The sequence below is a fragment of the Dicentrarchus labrax genome, unplaced genomic scaffold, assembly GCF_905237075.1.
Source record: "Dicentrarchus labrax unplaced genomic scaffold, dlabrax2021, whole genome shotgun sequence".
NCBI lineage: Eukaryota > Metazoa > Chordata > Actinopteri > Moronidae > Dicentrarchus > Dicentrarchus labrax.
Genome location: NW_026136705.1, coordinates 26617688 through 26638944, shown reverse-complemented (window position 1 = coordinate 26638944; position 21257 = coordinate 26617688). Strand labels below are relative to the sequence as shown.

Here is a 21257-nt window from a genome sequence, read left to right as displayed (position 1 = left end):
AGAAAACAACTTGTTGAACAGGTTTTAGGCTGTTTAGAAATTGTAGTGGAGCATTTAAAACATCACCAGTATCTGCAGTGTTAATAGAAATGGGGGAAATGCCTCTAGGAATCCTGCAAAGGCCATTTTACAGGAAGGACTGAGCCCAAGTCTTTTCAGTTTTGAGTGGAAAGGGAATGCTAAGGTGCAAAATGTAGGCAAAAAAAGAGAAAAAGAGAAACTTCTGGTACCAAAGTGGACAACAGTACAAAACTATATCCAGACAAAACTAAATCCAGACACAGGTGCAGCATTCTTCGCCCCTCCTTGTGAGGTAGCAGTATAAACAGAGATAATCAGACCATCTTGCAGTGTACACAGCCGCATTATCTAGAGTATTGTTTGAATTAAGGCTGGATGGAATATAACCAACCAAGTGTTGTAATTGCTTAATAGCTCGTCAGAGCTTTCAAGCATTAAGTCGTAAAAGTCATCCTGCAGGAAGGATGTTGTGGATTAAACTTCTGCTACTCAGGCTACATTATAGGGGTTGGATATCTCCTTTGTTTTGGTAAAGCACAGGTTAAAGCTATTCTTAAGAATTATATGGACAAAATCTTGCAGGAATACTTTGACTTAAGTGCCACAGGAAGACATCTTTCCAGTATTCAAAAACATGTAGGTGTTGGTGGAATATGAAGTGGGAGCCCAGGGGGAAGAGATGGTCAATACTCATCTAAGAATAAGGCATGCAGGATTAAATAAAATGCACTATTACTGGACTATGCACACACTGTCATAAATCTACTAAAAGAAACAAATATGACAAAGAAATAAGGGAATTAATAGTAGATTTGAATCTGGGGAATATCCCAGGAAAGACGTAATGGAATATACGCAATCTTCAAATTAATTACTTAAGAGTAAAATAAATAAATAAATTCTGGCAATCAACTACTCGGTCGGTCCAGTAGGTGGCGGTAACGCGCGTATGAGCCGCTTGTCCGCCGCAATTAAAACCCGAAGAAGAAGAAGAAGAAGACGACGGCTCGGCTGTGTTTGACATTAGCTGAAATGGGAAGCTAACAGCAGACGAGAAGTTTTCCGCTTTCACTTTCTTAAAGTCAAGCCACGTATATCCATTAAAAAAAGTCATGGAAAACCGAGTCAAATAGCAGCTTCGCCCATTTGTTATCGACACCACAGGTACGTGACGTTTCGGCTGAATGTAACGGTAACTATTCGCTAAACTGTTGAAACCTTAATTTCCACAAGTGTTAGCCGACTAGCTGTTAGCCTAGCAGGAGCCGTTTGCTTCGAGCTAACCGCCCCAAAAAAACAGCCGGAGACGGCCATTTATGCGAGAAAGACAATTCAAATGAACGGTTTTCAGTTATTAAAAGTGCACATCAGAACCAGAAGAAGGACTTGTGTTTTATTACTACTGTTGGTCAAATCGCTAACGATAATAAATAACTTAATTTCATTCTCGTGATACTGTTGCTATCAACCGAACTGTCACTCACAGTCTGACTCCTCCCCCCCCATTCCATTCCATCCCCGCCCCCTTCGCTACACACAGCCAATTGAATCGCTTAAAACTTTGATTGACTGGACTCGCAGCCAATAGCAGCCCCGCGACGAATATGATGGCTCTCTCTCTCTCTCTCTCTCTCTCTCCGCGGTGTTCGACACAGCGGGCGTCTCTTTCCGGCGCAGTACGCTGGGATGCTGATGCTGAGGAGCCAAGTTGATCTGTAGCATCACTAGCTCTCCAATGTCCATCGACATGTTGTATTGTTTGAAGTTGCAGCACTGTATTGACCTCTGTCTGGGGGGGCTGTTGTTGTTTCTAGCGGGGCTGCAGCAGGTGGAAGCAGCCGCCGCCGCGGAGATGGCCAACTTGAACTGGAAGCCGTTCATCTACGGAGGGATGGCCTCGATTGTCGCAGAATTCGGTAAGCTACGTGATGCACCACGACATGCAGACCCTTACCGTCATGTATATCGATGGGTTTAAAGGCTGTTATGTAGTGCCAGTGCATGTTCTGTGCAAATAAGGCGGTTTTAAATTCCGTGAGTTTGCAGTCACGGGCAGAATTTGCATCTGCTCAGTAATGGTAGCGCCGGTTTCAGGAAAGGGACCGAAGCCCGAATGCATATCAGATTTCTTTTGGTGCACATTGTGTGCATCATCCTGGGACTGCAAATGTATACAGTGCACTGAGTTAGAATACAGCCAGGTTGTTGGGTACACATCCACACTGTTTACTTCACCTGCAATAACCTAAAAAGATCAAGCATCAGTATTCCAGAAAAGTTGTACATATTTGTTTTATATTTTTATTTTTCTTACACAAAAAGTAAAGACATAAGAAATATGCTATTTCTGGTACCTGGATAGGAGTTGCAACTTGGGAAACACTTAAAAATGTAAATCATGCATGACAGGTGAAACTGCATTACCTTAATTTTCTGTTTTGACTTAATCTTTACTGGTATCATTGTTAATATTATTACTTTTAATCCTCAGGCACATTTCCCATTGACCTGACTAAGACCCGGCTACAGGTCCAGGGTCAGTCCCAGTACACGGAGGTCCGGTACAAAGGCATGTTCCATGCCCTCTTCAGGATCGGCAAGGAGGAGGGCATCCGAGCGCTCTACTCTGGGTACGGAACATGCTTTTTTAGGTTCAAGAAGTTCTTCAAGTGCACGCTAGTTTGGAGCACAGTAAACAGATGTTGTGTGTTTGCTTGAGGGTCGAGGGCCAGTATAAATTGGCTACATAAAATAAATCTACGACATAAGTAGGCTTTCCCTAACATGGACGTGGGTGCTATCAACACAGGCGTCTTTCATCCATTAATGCTGTTCAGTTGGTGTGCATGTTTTATGAGATTTAAATAAACAGAGGCTATTATATGATATTAATCGCATAATGGGGTTTATTTAATTGATGCAGTCAGCACAGCATGGGCCATACCTGCTCAATCTGCTCTGTACCACTTTACCAGATAACTCCTGCTCTGGTTAAGCGCACATTGTGTTTCACATCAAAACGGTAACAAAAGAGATGAGAAGTGGTGTGGGATGGATTTTTCTTGGTTTCGACATTGTTAGAAACTGTAAGTGCACAACTCAACAAAATATATAGAATACGTCTAGTTGTCTTCATACATTTCAATGCGTAAATGTTACATATATGCAGACAGAAATACCTACTCTCCATAGTTTGCCTGTGGAGCTTTATAAGGAGCTAAGATACTTGAAACTGGGATTCAATCCTAAGTTTGAAGGGGAATTCTTGGGAAAAGGCTTAGGAATTACCTTGTAATTTCAGCAATAAGTTCCAGATGTGTGAATACAGTTGCAAGTGCCTTGCCATTCCCAGAGGAGAGAGGTTTCAGTTAAACTCAACGTGCTGTAAAGTTAATCTAGTTACTTCTTCCTGCGAAATGCTCCGTGCTGATGGAAACGGCGTGTGTTCAATACAATATGCGGTAATAAGCTTTCCTCACAGAGCTGTTACACTTTGTGGGTGGTAGAACTGCGATATTGCCGAATCAAGCTACAGATTTGAAAGAAGCCCAGTGGGACAGGAAATGTGCTCCATTTTAAAAACAAGTTTCTCTTTTACATTTCAAGCAGTGGGTGTTATTTCAAGTGTTTTGTGTCTATTAAGATTCATCTCTGCTTTTGGGCAATAGACAGTAAGACTGGATTTCACACTCCTACTGAAATTTTGTTTCATTGCATCCTACGCCACATGAACACAAAGTAACAGATAAGCAGTTCCTCTTCCTCTGCACCTGCCTCAGTTCTGTCGCACAGAAAAGGTTAATAAACATATCTGACCTCTCCTCTCAGGATTTCTCCCGCCCTGTTGAGACAAGCTTCTTATGGGACAATCAAGATAGGAACTTACAACTCTCTGAAGAGGCTGTTTGTCGCTCATCCAGAAGGTGAGTGTTAACTATTTCTGCCTCCAACATCCTGTCTTCTACCTTTTGTGCTAACCTCTCTTTTTATTCACGCTTTCATCTTAAGGCTCGAAACTTACAGCCTCCCTGCACAGAAGGAAACTAGCTTTTTACTTCGCAGGTGTTTGAATCCTTTTTCAACTACAAGGTATTAGTCTGGAAAAACATTCACAGAAAGTCAGCTGAACTCAGCAGCTGGCCAAACAATGGACTATGGGAGATGGTTTGAAAGATACTGACGGCGAGCAGCTCGGTATATTAAATTTCAAGTCATATTTGCATGATGGCTCTGACTGCTTTCAGACTGATGCAATCTCTTGAAAACTTAAGTTTAGTCAGTAAGCATTTGTGACGGCATTCACCCAACTAAAATCCCTGTGAGCCATCCAGTGTCACAATGAGCATTTACAACCTACCTGGAACAGGAGAGCACACCATCTTAACAGCAAAGCATTTAGCAGCAGTAGCACCTTATTCATTTACCTAAATTTACATTTTAGTTTGTTAACTGATGTATTATCCAAAGTTATAGTAGGAATGTGGTTGACTATTTTGTACTATTGGCTATAAAGTAGTTGGACTGGGTACCGAAGTACTTTTGTGTCCAAAATAAAGACAAAATTGCTTTGATGTATTTGAGTATTAAAAAAATGCCTTGTCATTCTGTACCAAATTTTGCTACCTAAGGAGTAAATACCATCATCGTCAGTGTGCCAAACAGCATGCAGCCGGCTGATACCCGACCTTATGGAGTAGCCAGTAGCACAGTGCTTAGTTCAGAGTGGAGTCCCAAATGCAGGGAAGCCTCTATTGTGGCCTGAAGGTGGCAGAAAATGAAACAATATTACGTAGGTTTTTCTTATTTTGATTAAATCTGTTGCTATCAGGACAACAAACTAACTGAACTGAATTGTATGGGTGATTATTACTAGTTTTTCATTTTAGGCAGGACAAAAGTTAGCCCTCTGTTAGTATTATCTATGTTGGTGAGCCCAACTGTTTATTTTCGATCCCGCTTATACTGCATTCTGTTTGTTCTCATATCTCATCTGAGATTCTCTCATTCACTCCCTTTCCTTCTGTTTGGACTCAAAACATCTTTTGTGCCTCAAACAAGTCAAACCCCTTGCAGGCCTTCTCTTTTCTTTGTTTATGCCGGGAAACTTTACATGTTGGGTGTTTTGGTGGTAGGATGCTTCTGTTTACATGCAGACATGGATGAAAAGGGGTTAAACGTATTCTCATCATTTGTTGTAAATGGTATAGTACAAGGTGGTTGAGGTCAAATTTAGAGAAGACAATTTGCCCCTTGGACACAAAGTTTAGTCACATTCAGTTGCAGTTTCTGAACCAACAGAATTAGAATTGGTATGGTAAATAATCAGGGATCAATGCACAAACACATGAAGTGCACAGCAATTTACCCTGGTGATATTGGTGCAAAACAGCACGTTACTGAATAGATTTCTTTACACAGAAACAATACTGTATGTGCCTTTCAGTGTGTGGCTGTACACCGCACACACCCACCAAAAAAAAGGGCGACAACCTGTGTTGATCCGTCTGGAAGCAGGGTGAGTGTGGAAACCTGGCTGCACTAATTTGCAAGCTAAATAAGAAGCAAATAGTTTCCAGGAAGGAAGTGGTCGAGGAAGAGATGGCATGGGAAGAGTGGAGACAGGAGGAGAGACAGTAGCATGAGAGTGAGTTAGTAAATGCTCCTATGTGCTTTTACCTTCCTATGTGACACAGAGCTTATGTGTCTAAACAGTTTACAACATTTTATATATTTCACTGACATGGAAATAGACAAATCCTCGACACAAACAGCAAACGTGGCCTTTAGGAAAGAGTCACAGAGAGAAACTGACTCAGAGTACAGATGAAATAAATAGTCAATTAGTTGGTCAGCAGAAAATGTATCCACAATTATTGTTACAAGCATTTTTCAGGCAAAACATGCTAAAGCATTCTCTGGTTTTAGCTTCTCAGATGTGAGGATTTTCTGTTTTTCTTTGTCATATAACATTTCAAATTGAATCTTTGAATCTTAGACTTGTAGGGGTTGTGATGGAACAAGGCAGCATGCATCATGGAGGAAAACAACTGTCAAGTTGAAGAGGGAACAGGGACGCTCACATACACCATATTTAAAAAATATATATACAGTAGTAGTGGGTAAAGTGGACAGAAATAAGCAGGCTCAGTAATAGAGGAAAAACATCCTAGAAACGTGAAAGTGGATGAGTTTTTGTTGTCAGGAGCTCTGATGTTCATTAATCCTCCATGTAGAGAAACAGAGAGCCACTTCAGTTATCAGCCAAATGGGTTTGCGCTACATTTATCAGTGATTTTCCGGTGCCAGCAAGTTTCTTAGACTCACAGTAAGTTTGTGACCACAGGCTCTGTGACTTCCTCTCTTCCTTCTCTGCCTGCTTTATTTGTTATTCGTCTTTTCCCATTGACTGGTTCCCTCTTTATCTGGCATTACCTTTCACTGCCTCTATGCCAAGCCCCCTTTTTCTTTTTCTTTGTTCTCTTTCTTCCCCTTTGCTTTTTACTCTTCTTTGCTCCTCTCAATATTTAATGGGCAATTAGTGTATATCAAATAGATAATATGAATAATAGAGTAGATCGTGGTAGGATAATAGAACCGAGGGATTGAAAGTAATGAAGTAGTGAAGTTGTATTTTATGCTTTTCTAGGTCACCATTTTGGAAAATACGCTTGAGATGAGAAGAGTGATACAAATCTCATGTCTGTGCATTAAGTATGGGGTTGGTCGCCAGATACAGTGAGAACAGTTTCTGGTTTGTTTTAAAACCATGATGGAAAACTGCATAGTCACTGTACCAGGTTGTCCCTTAAAACATTTGTTTGTTAACGGGTTAAACTAATGTGTCAGCACCAATAAACCAGGGCAAATGTCTTGTGCACTCAGTGTACTAATTGATTATCAGTGATTAAAAGTAGATAAGGGAGGGTTCAATGGAAGGGAGGTCTTTTTTTGTTTTTGTTGATTGTTTGCCTTTCCACTTTGCATGCCCTCTGCCACGATGGTACCACTGTGTTTTGAATGCTTGTTTTGACACAGGCTTGGGTTTGCCCTGTGGTTGTGGTGGGATCGAACGCCCCCTTCCCCCGTCCAAAAAATGAGCGGCGCGAGGACCGCCACACTAACTGTTGGTCAGATTGATCAAGGATCACTGTAACTATTGTTCTAAACTCAATTCGTTATTATTTTCCTCCTCCTCCTCCTCCTTCCTCCTCCAGTGTAGACACCATACTGGGTTACTACTAATAAGATCCACCACTTGCTAACACTGACAAACTGTACCAAAACTAATTACTAACAGTGGTTGCTGTTTAAAGCCAACACACAGACTATGTACTCTCTCAAACAACAATATCAAATTATTCTCAGCGTTGGATTTGATCAGCTTGGAGTGCCAGTTGGGTGGAGTTTGACACATCATGAGAGACACCAGTGTGAGAAAGTTTAGACAGTTTGAAGGTCCATCCAGCTCATGTTGATAGAATACAGTTAACTCCACCCATGTAGTGTTCCAAGTAGGTTAGAGCAAATATGTACACTTGTATGTGGATAACATAAATTAGGCACTAATTGTAGTAAACAATAATCCCTTTCTGACTTTCTTGTAGCAACTAGCGTTCAGAGTTCATAACAATCTTACATTTGCTAGAATCAAACAGGATGTAATAAACAATCATAGATGTTCTATCTCTAAGTGCACTCAAGTGTCATTTTCAACACACCCTTATTTGTGTCTTGTTTGGATCGGAGAATACTGCGTTTTTTTTAAGAAGATACATTTGATAGGCAGATGATTTAAACCCTTTATAAGGTATTTTTAAAGGGCTGATTCTTACTTGTGCAGGATGTGTTGATGTCTTGTTCTTGTACGTGCATGTTCCTTTACTTATTCCCTATTTTATTTTATTACTTTATTTGACAGAGATAATGTTAATTAACAGAAAAAAATAATTGTAAGTGAGCTGGAGTATATGGCTCCAGGTCTGAACAATTTAAAAAGGGGAGTGAAAACTCAACAAAAGTTGACCAGTACTTTTTGTTGTTCTTTGTTGGTCTAATCCTGGATAAAGATGCTGCCATGCTGCATCATGTCATTTGACCTTTTTGTGAACATATCCATGCACAAGTCTAGTATGCTTATACCTGGTCACTCTATGTATCTGCTTTAATCTGTACACATTTTAAAAAACAGCAGTTTTAAAAAAAATGAATACAAATCAAATACATTTTATTTTTTATTAATTGTAATAAACTTCAATTAATTCAGACTTTCTGTGTTGATATTTCCAGACATTATTAATAAGACATATATTGTAAAATGATTTCAACACATAATAAAGTAGCATACAACCAAAAATATAGTTTAACAGGACGGTTGTGTCAGGTTTTGTATTGAACAAATATCCCAAACACGATCAACCAGTGTATTGAAAATGACACCGTTTCTTAAAGTGGAGCGCATGCATGACAGTGTTATATGGAAATAACATATCATCCCTCTGGACATCTATACATAGTTATTTATAGGCTAATCTTAATGGAATTGTGTTTGTGTGTCTAATATCTAATTTCTCTTTCCTGCCAGACGAGACCATGGTCATCAACGTCTTCTGTGGTGTCGTGTCTGGAGTACTGTCCTCCTCCCTGGCCAACCCCACTGACGTCCTCAAGGTGATTCTTAAAATGAATCTCTATACCTGAGTTCACACACTGAGTGAAGTGAAGTGTTGAAAATTTGGGGCGAAAAATGTTTGACCTTGTTTGTTTGTTTTTCTTTTGTGTGTCCTTTTTTGTTCCAGATCAGAATGCAAGCGCAGGGCAGTTTGCTCCAAGGCAGCATGATGGCCAACTTCATCAACATCTACCAGACAGAGGGCACCAGAGGGCTGTGGAGAGTGAGTGCTGGATTACTTTGTATAGGGGATGTATGTGCATTGTGCATGTAGTACAAGTGGTGGATACTGTGTTCCAGGATGGCGCCCTATTCATTCTTAATGAGCTTTTTTATGATTTTTTTATTTTTTTTTATTCTAAGCATGTGTTGAAAGTGCAACCTAAGTGGACAATTGTAATTGGTTTTTCAGTAGTTTAATATATGTTAAAGACAGACACAGTTAGCGACCAGCTGGTGAGCATTCAGCAGCTGAAGAGCCAGATATTTCCGTAAGGAGTTGGTAGACACTGAAAATAGAGCTTAAAGAGAGTCAATATTGGACATTCATCAGAAACATTATTGATCATGTTGCTCCGTAACTGCTGGATGTGTGAATAAGCAACTGTTTGGTAACACTATATCAACTTAAAAGGTGACAATATGTCAGTGTTGTGGTCACAGCTTGGTTCCACTGATCCCAAGAGACTGTACAAATCTGTTCTTTCAAGTCAAGAATACATTTTGGGTATATTTTAGGTCTTTAAGCTTGTTTGCTACCTTTCTGGGAGTTACAGCAGGATATGTTTAGCCTAGCATTGCTCAAAGCCTGGAAGCAGGTGGAACAGCTAGCCAGATATAAAAAAATGACACCTTCCAAAAGCTCAAAAATAGTCTTCTCTACATGTTGTATCTTGTTAAGTAGTAATATGGGTTTGTACTGTGATAGTGTTCAGACGTATCAGACGTGTTTTCTTCTTCCTCCTCCTCAGGGTGTCATCCCCACAGCGCAGCGAGCAGCCATAGTCGTCGGGGTGGAACTTCCTGTCTATGACATAACGAAGAAGCACCTCCTTCGCTCTGGCGTCATGGGAGACACCATTTTGACACATTTCATGTAAGTTTATTTGTTCCTCTTTCAGGTCAAGGGTGGTAATCCTGTGTGATCATACAGGATGTTTTAAAGTAGTAGCTTTGCTTTGGAACTGCTTTTGTTGGGTGAACATTTGACTTTTGAATGAAGCTCCTCAGCTTTGGACTGGTCTGTTAACCTTGTCCTATGTCTGGATGTGTGTGCAGCTCAAGTTTCACGTGTGGTTTGGCGGGGGCGCTGGCCTCCAACCCTGTAGACGTGGTCCGGACCCGTATGATGAACCAGCGAGTTATGTCAGGAGGCCCTCTCTACAAAGGAACACTGGACGGAGTGATGCAGACGTGGAAGAATGAGGGCTTCTTCGCTCTCTATAAGGGATTCTGGCCTAACTGGCTGCGACTGGGGCCTTGGAACATCATTGTATCCTTTAAAACCTACTGAGTTCCTTTTACAGGTGGGAAAGACAAAGAAATCAGACTTTTGATCAAATAGTTCTTGAAGAAATTTGGGAATTCCATAAAAAGCATATAATTGGGTATGACATGTTTGATTTCTCCTGATATACTGTACACCAGACTGTTTATACTTTGAAATTCAGATTTTTTTGTCTGGATAACTTTAGAGTTGGGGGATATGAAGATATATCCCATGAGACAGTAGAGACATAGCTCAAACAGGTTAACAGCAGTCGAGCCACGTTTGAAGGAGGCTCGTTAATGACAGAGCATAATGATCGAAAACAACATGGTAACATCGGCAACAGCTGATGTGTTCACTGCTGCTCACTCTTGCTCTACCTGGTCAGTGCTGGTAAAAAAAAAAAAAAACAGTGCCAGAGAGTCTCTCTCACTAATGGATCGTAGATATTTGTAATGTGAGTGAGAGATGTGGCGCCAGACATGGTGTTAGAGAGAAGTGTAATGGCGGGGGGAAATTAGACTATGGTGGGCCACAGAGTAGGTAATTAATGGGAAACACAGCTTATGTAATAATGCAGTCATTATTATATGAGTACTGAGTACTCAAGGGTCAGACCACACACATCTCCGAACTTGGCCCTCATTTTGATCTTAACTACACAGCTGTACAGTTTTGTAACTGCATCTTGCACAGTCTGATGTCAGTACACTGAGAAGTTTCTATTGTTGTGATATCAATCATGAAGCTTTCCTTAACTCACGTCTCAGTTCTTCATCACCTTCGAGCAGCTGAAGAAGCTCCCATTTTAACACCAGCAGGAAGTGGGACTTCACAGGACTGTCAGACTGTGACGGGCATAAGTGGGGTGTGAGCACGGCAGCACCTGGAGTTTTGGCACCAGTATATTCACACTCCCCTCAAATTCATACGAATGATACAATACGGTATCAGTCATCTCTTCCTGCCCACCTAAATCTTATGTTGATTTCTCTTCTTTTTTTTTTTTTTGCAAAGTGTTTTATTTATTGTCACTGGTTTTGTTTTCGTACTGTTTTAAGGACTGCTGCTTTGATGATTTCTCTCACCCTCAACCACCGTTGAAACTCCCCAGGCAGCTAAATGTTTGATTGTAGCAGAAGAATTGGAAAGTTTGGGAGACTGAGTTTATTTCCTTGAGCTGATAAGAAAGACAGAGTTTATCATTGTGGATTGGGTGAGTGGAGTCTTGTGAACTTTGGCCTTTCTTAAATGACAAACGGAGATAGTGCTTGTGATTTTTTTGCTCAGGATTCCTACACGGGTCTGGAAAAATGGGGAAATTAATTTATTAATAAGTCCAGGAATTGCAGAATGTCAGTTCAGACATGCATGGTTAACTCAGTTTGAGGAGATTGGAAAAAGAAGAAATGAATAGGAAATTCTAAAATGAATGACGTGTAGGAACGCTGTATTTTAAATGCATGGGCACTGCATGAATGTGCTCGGAAAATAAGTCAGATTTATCTTGTGGAATTGCATGGAAGACAAACTGACTGTTACAGGTACTTACTGTACTGAGAGAGAGAGATAGAACAGCATTAAGACTGAACACTGACAAAGGGGAGGACATAATTCTCAACAGCACTCCAGAAGAGTTAGTCTCTCTAAGGAAAGTGACACTCCCATAAGTATTTCGTGATCTTAAGTATATTAAGGTGTCGCAAAGCCTCTGAAATTTCACAATGCAGTTTTAATCTTTAAGTGGGTCAGTTGCCAGAAAAACACTCAACACATGAACTGTTATCTGAATCATTTTTTTGTTAGGGAAAGCAATTTCTAGTCATATTGGAACACAAACTCTGAACATGAAGTTTAACCTGAAACAATCAGAAATCTGAACCAAAGCCTCTCACAACAAAACAAAGCCTTTTTTTCTTCAAATTTTTATTTTTAAGGACATATTCAGTCCAGGTCAGTCACTGCTAATGAAGTTTTTTTTGTTTTTGTTTGTTTGTTTTTGCTGTAGAGACATTTATTTTGTCAGTATTGGGAGCTGTGAGCGGTGCTTGCTGCCATAATTTTAATGAATGATCCGGTACATAATGTAAATCACTGTACAGACTCAGTCACACATGGAGGTGGATGTATTTTATCTTACGCATGTCCAGGTGTACATATGATGCCTTGTTCTGCTATTTTTACCTTTGTGTCCCTCGTTTGAGGTAAAGTGATGGCATGAATAGAAAAGTGGCAGCTGGTTTGGATAAAGAGGGCCTTTGTGCCAAAAATAAGTTTCTACCAAACTGGGTTAAATTAATTTGCAGATAATTCTTACAACATTTGAATTTTGTGAATCACATTTTTTTTTAACTTCCTGTGTCAAACAGACCAAATGCATTTTTTTTTGTTACATAACATAATTATTTATGGGAAGCCATATCTTAGCAGTAGTCCTAACACATGCTACGGATTATGTGCAAATACGTGTTGTCCCTTGTTTGACTTTGCACAGTGCAGCCTCTACGCCAGGTGACCTGGCTCCTTTTATCCACCTGCATCCCCGAACCTTTTTAAAATGTTATATTTTATTTGTATTATTTATTTTCCTTTTTTTTTTTTTGGGAAAGTTTCAGTTTCTCAAATTATTCAGATTTTGTTTTTTTAGATGGTCAGTCAGACATTTCTCATGTTGGCAGCGATGTTTTGTGGCTTAATAACTTCAGATGGGTGTCCCGAAATGATTTTGAGATGGAGACAAGTCTTCTGTTAGAGCACAAACTAGTAGTTCTATGACAAATATTTTACAATCTGTAGCTTCAACGGCACTGGCACTTGCACCATATGTATAAGGCTGTTCCCTGGTCTGTACTGTAGTTGCCTTTGTTATATTTAAGAGTGTAAACCAGCGGAGTGGAGCTGGTTTGACAGGCAGCAGTGTTCTCAGTGTGTCTTGGAGTCAGTGGTTGAACTCCTGAGAACAGTAGAGTCAATCGTTCCCAGCATATTTCTGCCTTTCTGGTGAATTTGATGTAAAGATATGTTACAGTCCTGGAGCCCTGCACTGTTACAGCCTTAGGCTTTACGTTAGTCACCTGTTCATAATGTTATTCTGTGGTAATGTTGCCCCTCTGCCTATACTGATGCATCATTTATCTCTCAGTGACTGACTGAGGTAACAGTCCTCAATATTGAAGATTAAAAAAAACCAAATACATTTCAGTGCATTTGCTTTTCTGAGCCATTTCAACCTTCTGTTAACAGATAGGCATAGCACTCAAGTACAGTAAAGTATCACAGTATCAACCACTGCAACCTACCATTAAAACATTTACCTTCCAAAAAATTGTGTGAGTTTTAAGTGAGTGAAAATCAGCTCACAGATATTCAGTGTGCGAGAGCAGAGTGAGTCTGGGTGCATGGATTAATCATGGGAATAGGGTCATGGCTCAGGCTGAGGTCAGAGGTCAGATGGAGATGAGGCTGTTTCCAGATTAATACGGATACATTAAAGACGCCTCTTTGTGTTTGGTTTTGGGTTTCGTCCACACTGATGCTTTCACCTGCTGAGACATTTTGTTTTTAAACTACCAAAATGGAAGGAAGGAAGAACATTTTCATTTATTTAGTAAAAGTTCCAAACAGTTTATTTTCATTTTCTACTTATTTTCTGTGTTCATAATGGAATATCTGGGGTTTTTCGACTGTTGATCAGACAAAACAAACAATTTGAGGGCATCGAGGTCATCTTTGGGTTCTATGAAATTCTGATGGGCATTCGCTTATATTGGACATTTTATAGAATCAACAATTAATTGATTAATGGAAAAAACAAATCTATGAAAATAATCATTAATTGCAGCCATAATTGTGTTGGCTTTGTAAGATGAAAAACAAATCTTTAGAAGCAAAATTCCACTGTGGATGGAAACCTGTTGGACATTGGCATTTTCAGATCGATTCATATTAGCTTGAATATTACAGAATTTGTTGGACATGTAGTTTTGTCAGAATATAAATGTTCATTGGAAGGTGAAACACATTAAACTGGACTGAGATGCAGCACATTGAGAAACAAATCAATACACAAATCTCTAAACTCTTATTTAAGCTAGTTGTAAAGGTTTCTTTTATGGTAATAAAGTTGCTCTGTGTGTACCTTTTGCACATGCTGTGAATGTAAATGCTATTGTGACACTTGGTCTGGTAAATTATAAGACCGTGTGTCTATACAACAAAGTCATGTCATCATATGTAAAGGGTCAGAGTTGCCCAAATCACCAACAGAACATTATACTTACTTACCTCTAGTCGTATCCCTTGTGGTACTTTGAGTCATTTGGGTGATCTGACCCTTAGACCTGCTGGACAACCAGGAGTGCTTGTTTAAAAGGAGCCGACTGATTTTAGCTTTCGCTCTCGATGTTCATCAATCATGTTCATTTGAAGAACGTGTCATCCTCAGCTGATCAGCGTCACATCACAGCCTGATGTGTTCACTGTGTCCAGCCTTTAAAACGCCCTGTGTTTCAGCTCTGTGATTATTGTGTTGTTAAAGTTGTCGTTATGGCTTAATTATTTTAGAGCCATATTTGGGAATGTTCTGTTAAGGGCTTCTTTTTTTCTTTTTAGTTTTGCTTTTTATGTGGATCTGATTTGACTCTAGAATGATTCATTTATTTATTTGACTCTGTGTTCAGTGAACCTGAATACAGTTCAGCGGATGCTGCTGTCCATTCCTGCACAAATCTCTTTATAAAGCATTTCATTCTAACACTGTCATGTTTGATTTTTATTTTAGTTTTTTAATTTGAACTGTTACTATGTGCTCTGAGTCGACCACATGCTGTCACTTATTTGCCTAATAATTCATTCCCTTCACCACTATTGTATGTTTATGGTGAACAATTTGAGCTTCCTTTACAAGGAAATCAGCACCAAGCTGAAAAGCTGTGTTTCACCTCTGACCGTACACAGCATCGTTGTTGGGTGTGGTCAGAAATGTGTTCTGTTGCACCTGTAACCACACCCAACAGCGATGTCACAGGGGTCTGGAGTACACCTGTATGTCACTGCAGCACGGTGAGAAGCTAAACCATTGGAGATCAGTAAAGACCTCTTAGTAAAGACATATTTTGAATTAAGTTATTTATCTGTATGTTAATACAGAGTGGCTGTAGTTTTGTTTTTTTGGACATAGCAGTAACCTAAAATCATTCTTAAAGGGAAAAACTGCAACAATTTCTTTGTAAACAACAGGCGGGCACCGTAACTTCCCAGAAGAGCTGGATAAGCTGTTTGTTTCAAGATATAGTTACAGCCCATCACTCCAGGATGTGGTACAGCATAATGAATCTGCGAGGTTAAATATGTGGCTAACAAATTTGTTGAACTATTGACCTGATAAGTGGATTTGCGTGTATTCACTTCTTCCTACAAGCTAATTGCACCAACTGCGATGATTCCATCAGAATACACAGAAATTGCCAGAAAATTGGGCTGTGTTTAAATGCTGGTGTGTCCAAGACTTTACTCTCATACCTGCATCAGTTTGCAGTAAAATATCTCACTAATGATGTCATTTAAGTAGGGGCGGAAACTTTGATGAGTCTAAATTGATTTGTCTCCAACCTCCCCAGACGACAAGTCATCCGTTTCCTAAGTCACACACCAGCTGTGTGTATAAAGTGTGTATTCCTCTCAGGGAGGGTCCTGTCTTTAGGGTACACCAGCAGAGATCTGAATGTGACTCCTTGGTACTAGACACTGTGGCTAGATGTTCCGCCATGTAAGGGAGTCCCGCTGTTTTCCTTATCCTGTCCTGGTCTTAGGTCTGGCCTGGATTCACACAATCCATTTGTACTCTGCATCTCACGGTCTTCATAAACGGATGGGAGATTGCTCATTTGAGAGCTCCAGAAAAGGCTTGAAAGGGGAGCATGAGTCAAGGTTATTTTGGCAAACTAGCAGCTTTGACATCAGTATGAATCAAGAGACTTGTCTTGAACAATCCTCACGCTCCAAAAAATAAGGAAAGTAGATCCAAATGGTCCAAATCACTCTATGTGAAAGCTTGGTTTAATAAAATGTTTTTGTTAAGAGTAGGGTTTTTTTAATTTTTTCTTATGATTGTGCAGCAGCGCTTTATGAAAGAGCGCTTGTGATTGATAGAAAGAAGTCAGAAAATAGTTCCCTCCTGACAAGAGAACTTCTTCAAACAACAATCTTTTTCTCTGCTTGTGACTTGTTTGTTTGTCCTCGCTTGAGCACCGTTTCCCTGTCTCATGCTGAACAAAACAAAAGCACTGTTACATTGATCAAATTAAGAAGACTGGCGACCATTCATTTAGTACTGGATTTTGGCCTGTCGGCATCATTCCTCCTGATCGCAGCCTGAGGGTCTGCAGGGAAATTGGGGATTTTTTGTGGTTTTTTTGTTTACTGATATGATTGTTCAGTCACATTTTCTAAAGGAATTCTTCCTTTTTAAAGGCCAAAGTTGTGCACCCTCTACTAAACAAACTTCATGTAGGTTTTTAAAGGGAGAGTTTGTGTCCCACTTCTATTACGACGCTCCAGAGGCTTCAGTTCAAAGGCGTCAGTCAAAATGTTTCGCCTTTCTGATTTTAAAATACTTCTGAGTCTGGGAATTGTTATTAACTGACAAATCTGCATCTGTGTAGCCATCTGACAGGAGAAGAAAATCTATAAATATTTTTGTAAATTTTCTCTTCACTTCCATCATTTGCACTTTTTGTGTGTCATTGTTGTCTATAACCTTTACGCTTGTTTCACTTGATGAATTTCTATGGTGGAAGTTTTAAGATTTTTGTTTTCCTTTGACAGAATGGGTTTGGCTTTATATAAATTCAATGTTCACTCAAATAAAATATATGCTGTGATTGTTTCTGTATCAGATTCTTTCTTTTTGCTCTTTTGGGTTGGGCTGGTAAAAATCAATATCCTGGATGTTAATATTAAATGTGCATAAAAAATATGTAAGTTCAGAGAAAAAATCTGAGAATGAATTTTTAAATTCATGGAGTCACTCATTGTGAATCTTTGGACAGAAACTGGACAGAGAAAAGCTTTTGCCAGCTTCTTCAAGACTGAAGAAGAATGTTGTGTAGTGTCTACATGTCAGCACAAGATGAAGCTGTTGAGTGAAAGGATGACACTAAGGAGACTTCCCAAAAATACTTAATTGTAAACAGAAATATTTACATGGCACCTGTAGAATTATGCAGCTCTAAACCTTAAGTTTTTTAGTTCACTATCATTTGACAAAGAAAAGCAGCAAATCCTCACATTTGAGAAGCTACAACAAGCAACTCTTTAGCATTTTGGTTGATTAATTTGATTAGAAAAAAACTCAACAGAAGAAAGAAAAATAAACACTAAGTATTTTGATAATCAGTTAATCTTTTAAAGTCATTTTTCAAACAAAAATATCAAACATTGTCTAGCTACTTAAATTTGAGGATTTGCTTCTTTTCTCTGTATTATACCCTATCATTGTGAACCGGATATTTTTGGACAAGTCATTTGAAAGCATCAACTTGGGATCAGGGACATTATGAGGGACATTTTTGATTATTTATTATTTAATTAACTTAATGGAATTGAAGTTAATTGAGAAAATAATATATATTCCTCCCAGTCTACAGTATGGACTCTCCACAAGATCAGACAGCAGCTTCACTCCTGAATCCCTCAGGCTGTTTTCACTCAGGTCCAGGTCTCTCAGATGGGAGGAGTTGGACTTCAGAGCTGAGACCAGAGAGGCACTGTTGATTGCTAACAAACTGCACCGACTCAGTCTGAATAAAGAATACAATAACTGGTTCCTGCTTAAAATAATCCAATGTTTACTAATCTGTTTAGAGCCAACATTTGGCATTTTATGGTGCTTGAGTGTAAAAATTACAGCAAAGGCTAACAGTGGAAGTTGTTAGGGAAGTTGTTCCAAAATGTGGTGCATAAAAAACTAAGTGCTGCCTCTCTGTGTGTATTCTAATGAACTGCATGGTATGTAAATCCTCACACCAGTAAATATATTATGTCTTAAACTCTTAAATGGAGATTTGTGGGAAATGTATCTAAAATGATACTCTCTTTTGCACCAACATCATATACCTTAAACAAAGAGTTGAGCAATGATACACAATATAGTGTCAGACAGTGTGGAATAAGGTGACATTAACAACCTTAAATCTTAGTTACTTCAATTTTAATTTGATTAAATTTAAAGAAATTTCATATTATATTTTTTTATATGCATATATATATTAAATTAATGAGGGAGGAAACCGGAGCACCTGGAGTAAACCCTTACCAATACTGGGAAAAAATACACAAAAATAAAACTATAACGACGCTCCAGAGGCTTCAGTTCAAAGGCATCAGTCAAAATGTTTCACCTTTTTGATTCTGAAAATACTTTTGTGTGTGGGAATTGTTATTAACTTACAAATCTGCATCTGTGTAGCCATCTGACAGGAGAAGAAGACAGAAACTCAAAGCTTTTATCAGCTTCTTCAAGACTGAATTTAATGAAATGTCATATTTTTTTGTATGTATATATATATATATATATATATATATGGGATATACATGAATGTGGGGAGGAAAAAAACCAGAAGGGGAGGTGGGGCTGGGAGAAGTGGGAGAGGGGGGTCATCTGTTCAAGAGTTGGAGCTATCACTGAAGCAAGCCTGGAAGGGCTTCACAACAGCTTTGTCCACAGATGAGAAGAACCTGACAACTGCATTCTTGACTCTTGAACATTTGTTGATCGCTGTCAATATTACCATTAGCTTTTTGTTCGAAGTTGAATAAGTTACTTCACAAGGTCCCTGCTCAATGACCAAAAACATTGGCCTCTCCTCTGCCTTGCAGTGGAGTGATGCTGGAATCTCTGAGGTGTTGCACAGCGGTGTGCAATGGCAGTTCACTAGGCGCGAGCATCTAAGTATTTGAGTAACTAAACCAACCATAGTATTAAGCGTTGGGAAAGAGATGCAGTTACACTGAAAATGTGAGGGTATTATCGGCAAAACCGCTGTGTTCAGTATCGCAGCAATGCGACAGTTGACTCTTGCCGTCACTTCTCTTGCAACTAACTCGATAAATCTGCCTAAGTTTTCGCAGTTAACATTTGTATACAACGAATTGCAGAAACACTGTGGAAGGATGTTTAGCAAATTAGCCAGGACATTCTTCTCATCTATGCCAAAGAAACACTGGTCAGGGTTTATGTGCGCGTATATCCGAGGGGCTTTCCTGTGCCAGTCTGAAAAAACAGGTCTAAGTGATTCCATGATAGTCATGGCAGACAAATTAACGATGTGCTGACATAAGTCAACCAGTATAGTCGCACTACAGGTGTCGTGGATGCCAGATTCCACCGATTCCCAATGGTTTTTAACCAAAAACCTTAGATACGGCTCGATGCATATCTCATTTTTTTTGATCAGAGGGAATTTCACGTGAGCGCTCAGTACGAGTCCTGATGAATACATGCTGAGTATAGGCGGATTTTCTGACGTCTTCCCAGGCCAGATCTGACAATGATCAAATGGGCAGTTGAAGTTAAAGTGAGGTCAAATAACATTCAATCAGGTCGTCTCAACCTCTTTAACTTCTGAGTTCTTATCTCATGAGATATTCTTCCATAAATTAAAAATCTACTCTGTTTTTCCGAATTAACGAGTTATTGTCTCACCCCTAATCTTTCTCATATCTAATTAACGACATACCTCCAGCATGTCTCCATCCCCAGTAACGGCCCAACTGAGCCTAACCCAAATCCTATAAACAACTTCCAGCATGCAGTAGGCCAATGGGGCTCTCAGCCTGACCCAAAGCCCATAACACTGGCTCTCCAGCTCATCCAGCAGGCCCATGCAGAGCTCCATCCCGTAGCCTTCAACCTCGGGTACTCTGCTGTTCTCAGCTTTCCTCTCGTTCCCACACACCACTGCGTGCAGGGACGCTGGAAGTCACAGTTGGGGGTGTGACTGGACGCGAGAGAGAGAGAGAGAGAGAGAGAGAGAGAGATGTGACCCACACAAGTTAAGTTTATAATGAAGCATTGCAGTGAGGGTACAGACGCGGATCTATGTGTCTGTACACTGGAGACTGTGGACACGGAGAGCGACACCGACCTCCACATTAACAAAAACTCCTCTAAATAATATTGAATTCATTGCACCGTGGACATTTAACATGGTGTGGCTTCTTTCCTCCAAGTTTAACTTCATCCAGCATCTCCTGTGCGCATTAGAGCACAGTAACAGAAAATACAAGTTGATCTTAACATGAGCCAATATTATCATACTTAACAACTTACAAAAGGAGTCAACACACCCTCTGTGCTTCTGCCTTTCTTCTCTCTACTTCCTGTGCATTCAATTTTTGTCTTTGTTTAGCATAATGTCCCTACCCAACATGCATTGTGTTGTATATTTCAGCACAGTCTGATTTTCATTGGAAGCCTGTAAATCAATACAAATATTAATAATTCAGTTTTGTAGTGTACACACATAACTGAGCTGCTGTGTGAAAGCCCCACATCAGCACTTTCAACTGGGTTTCTCACCTTGTCTCTACATGATCTGTAAACAAGTTGTTTTCTGAGTTCTGTGGGTAAATTTAATTAAATATGTGAAGTTCTTGAATTAACGTGGAGGGATGTTTGTGAAACTTGACGTAACTCTCCTTTTGTTCTGTTGTTTTGGTGAACTGACCTTTAAAAGTTTACTGTGTGGAGATTTTAGAGACAAATTCAGTGTACTTTTTAGTTTCTGTGCCATACAGCGGTCTTCTAATTTCTTTCATGTGGGACATTTCTCTTAAGTGCTGCAAAGAATGGGTCAGTTTTTTGATTTTCTTAGAGAAAGGTTTACTTTTTTACTTTGACGTAAGCAGTCAGGCTGTGCGTACACACACACACACACACACACACACACACACACACACACACACACACACACACACACACACACACACACACACAGACATAGTAATCAAGTCAACCAGCTTCAGGTGTGTCAGCTTAGCTCACACAGCTGAACAGTGGTTTTATTAAACCACATGAGA

At 39.6% G+C, this 21257-nt stretch overlaps 1 protein-coding gene across 2 annotated transcripts; it reads left to right on the top strand.

Moving 5' to 3' along the window:
• The first annotated feature begins 1020 nt into the window (after window positions 1–1020).
• slc25a14 (solute carrier family 25 member 14) lies at window positions 1021–17059 on the top strand. 2 transcript variants are annotated; one of them, XM_051400959.1, is made up of 9 exons: window positions 1021–1185; window positions 1836–1937; window positions 2513–2651; window positions 3850–3944; window positions 8603–8688; window positions 8817–8912; window positions 9661–9785; window positions 9968–10181; window positions 10949–17059. In XM_051400959.1, the coding sequence occupies exons 2-9, from the start codon at window positions 1874–1876 to the stop codon at window positions 10988–10990; spliced, it is 861 nt and encodes a 286-aa protein (XP_051256919.1). In that variant the 5' UTR covers window positions 1021–1185; window positions 1836–1873; the 3' UTR covers window positions 10991–17059. The 2 variants fall into 2 exon arrangements, with proteins under 2 accessions (XP_051256919.1, XP_051256918.1); XM_051400958.1 differs by lacking the exon at window positions 1021–1185 and having other exon boundaries at window positions 1679–1937.
• The last annotated feature ends 4198 nt before the right edge of the window (window positions 17060–21257 follow it).

Bases quoted from the DNA above. Each gene is read 5' to 3' on its own strand.
- slc25a14 (XM_051400958.1), top strand. From the start codon at position 1,757: ATGTCCATCGACATGTTGTATTGTTTGAAGTTGCAGCACTGTATTGAC. The intron at 8,689-8,816 runs GTGATTCTTAAA...TTTTTGTTCCAG, and splicing joins ACCCCACTGACGTCCTCAAG to ATCAGAATGCAAGCGCAGGG. The intron at 10,182-10,948 runs GTATCCTTTAAA...CTCACGTCTCAG, and splicing joins TGGGGCCTTGGAACATCATT to TTCTTCATCACCTTCGAGCA.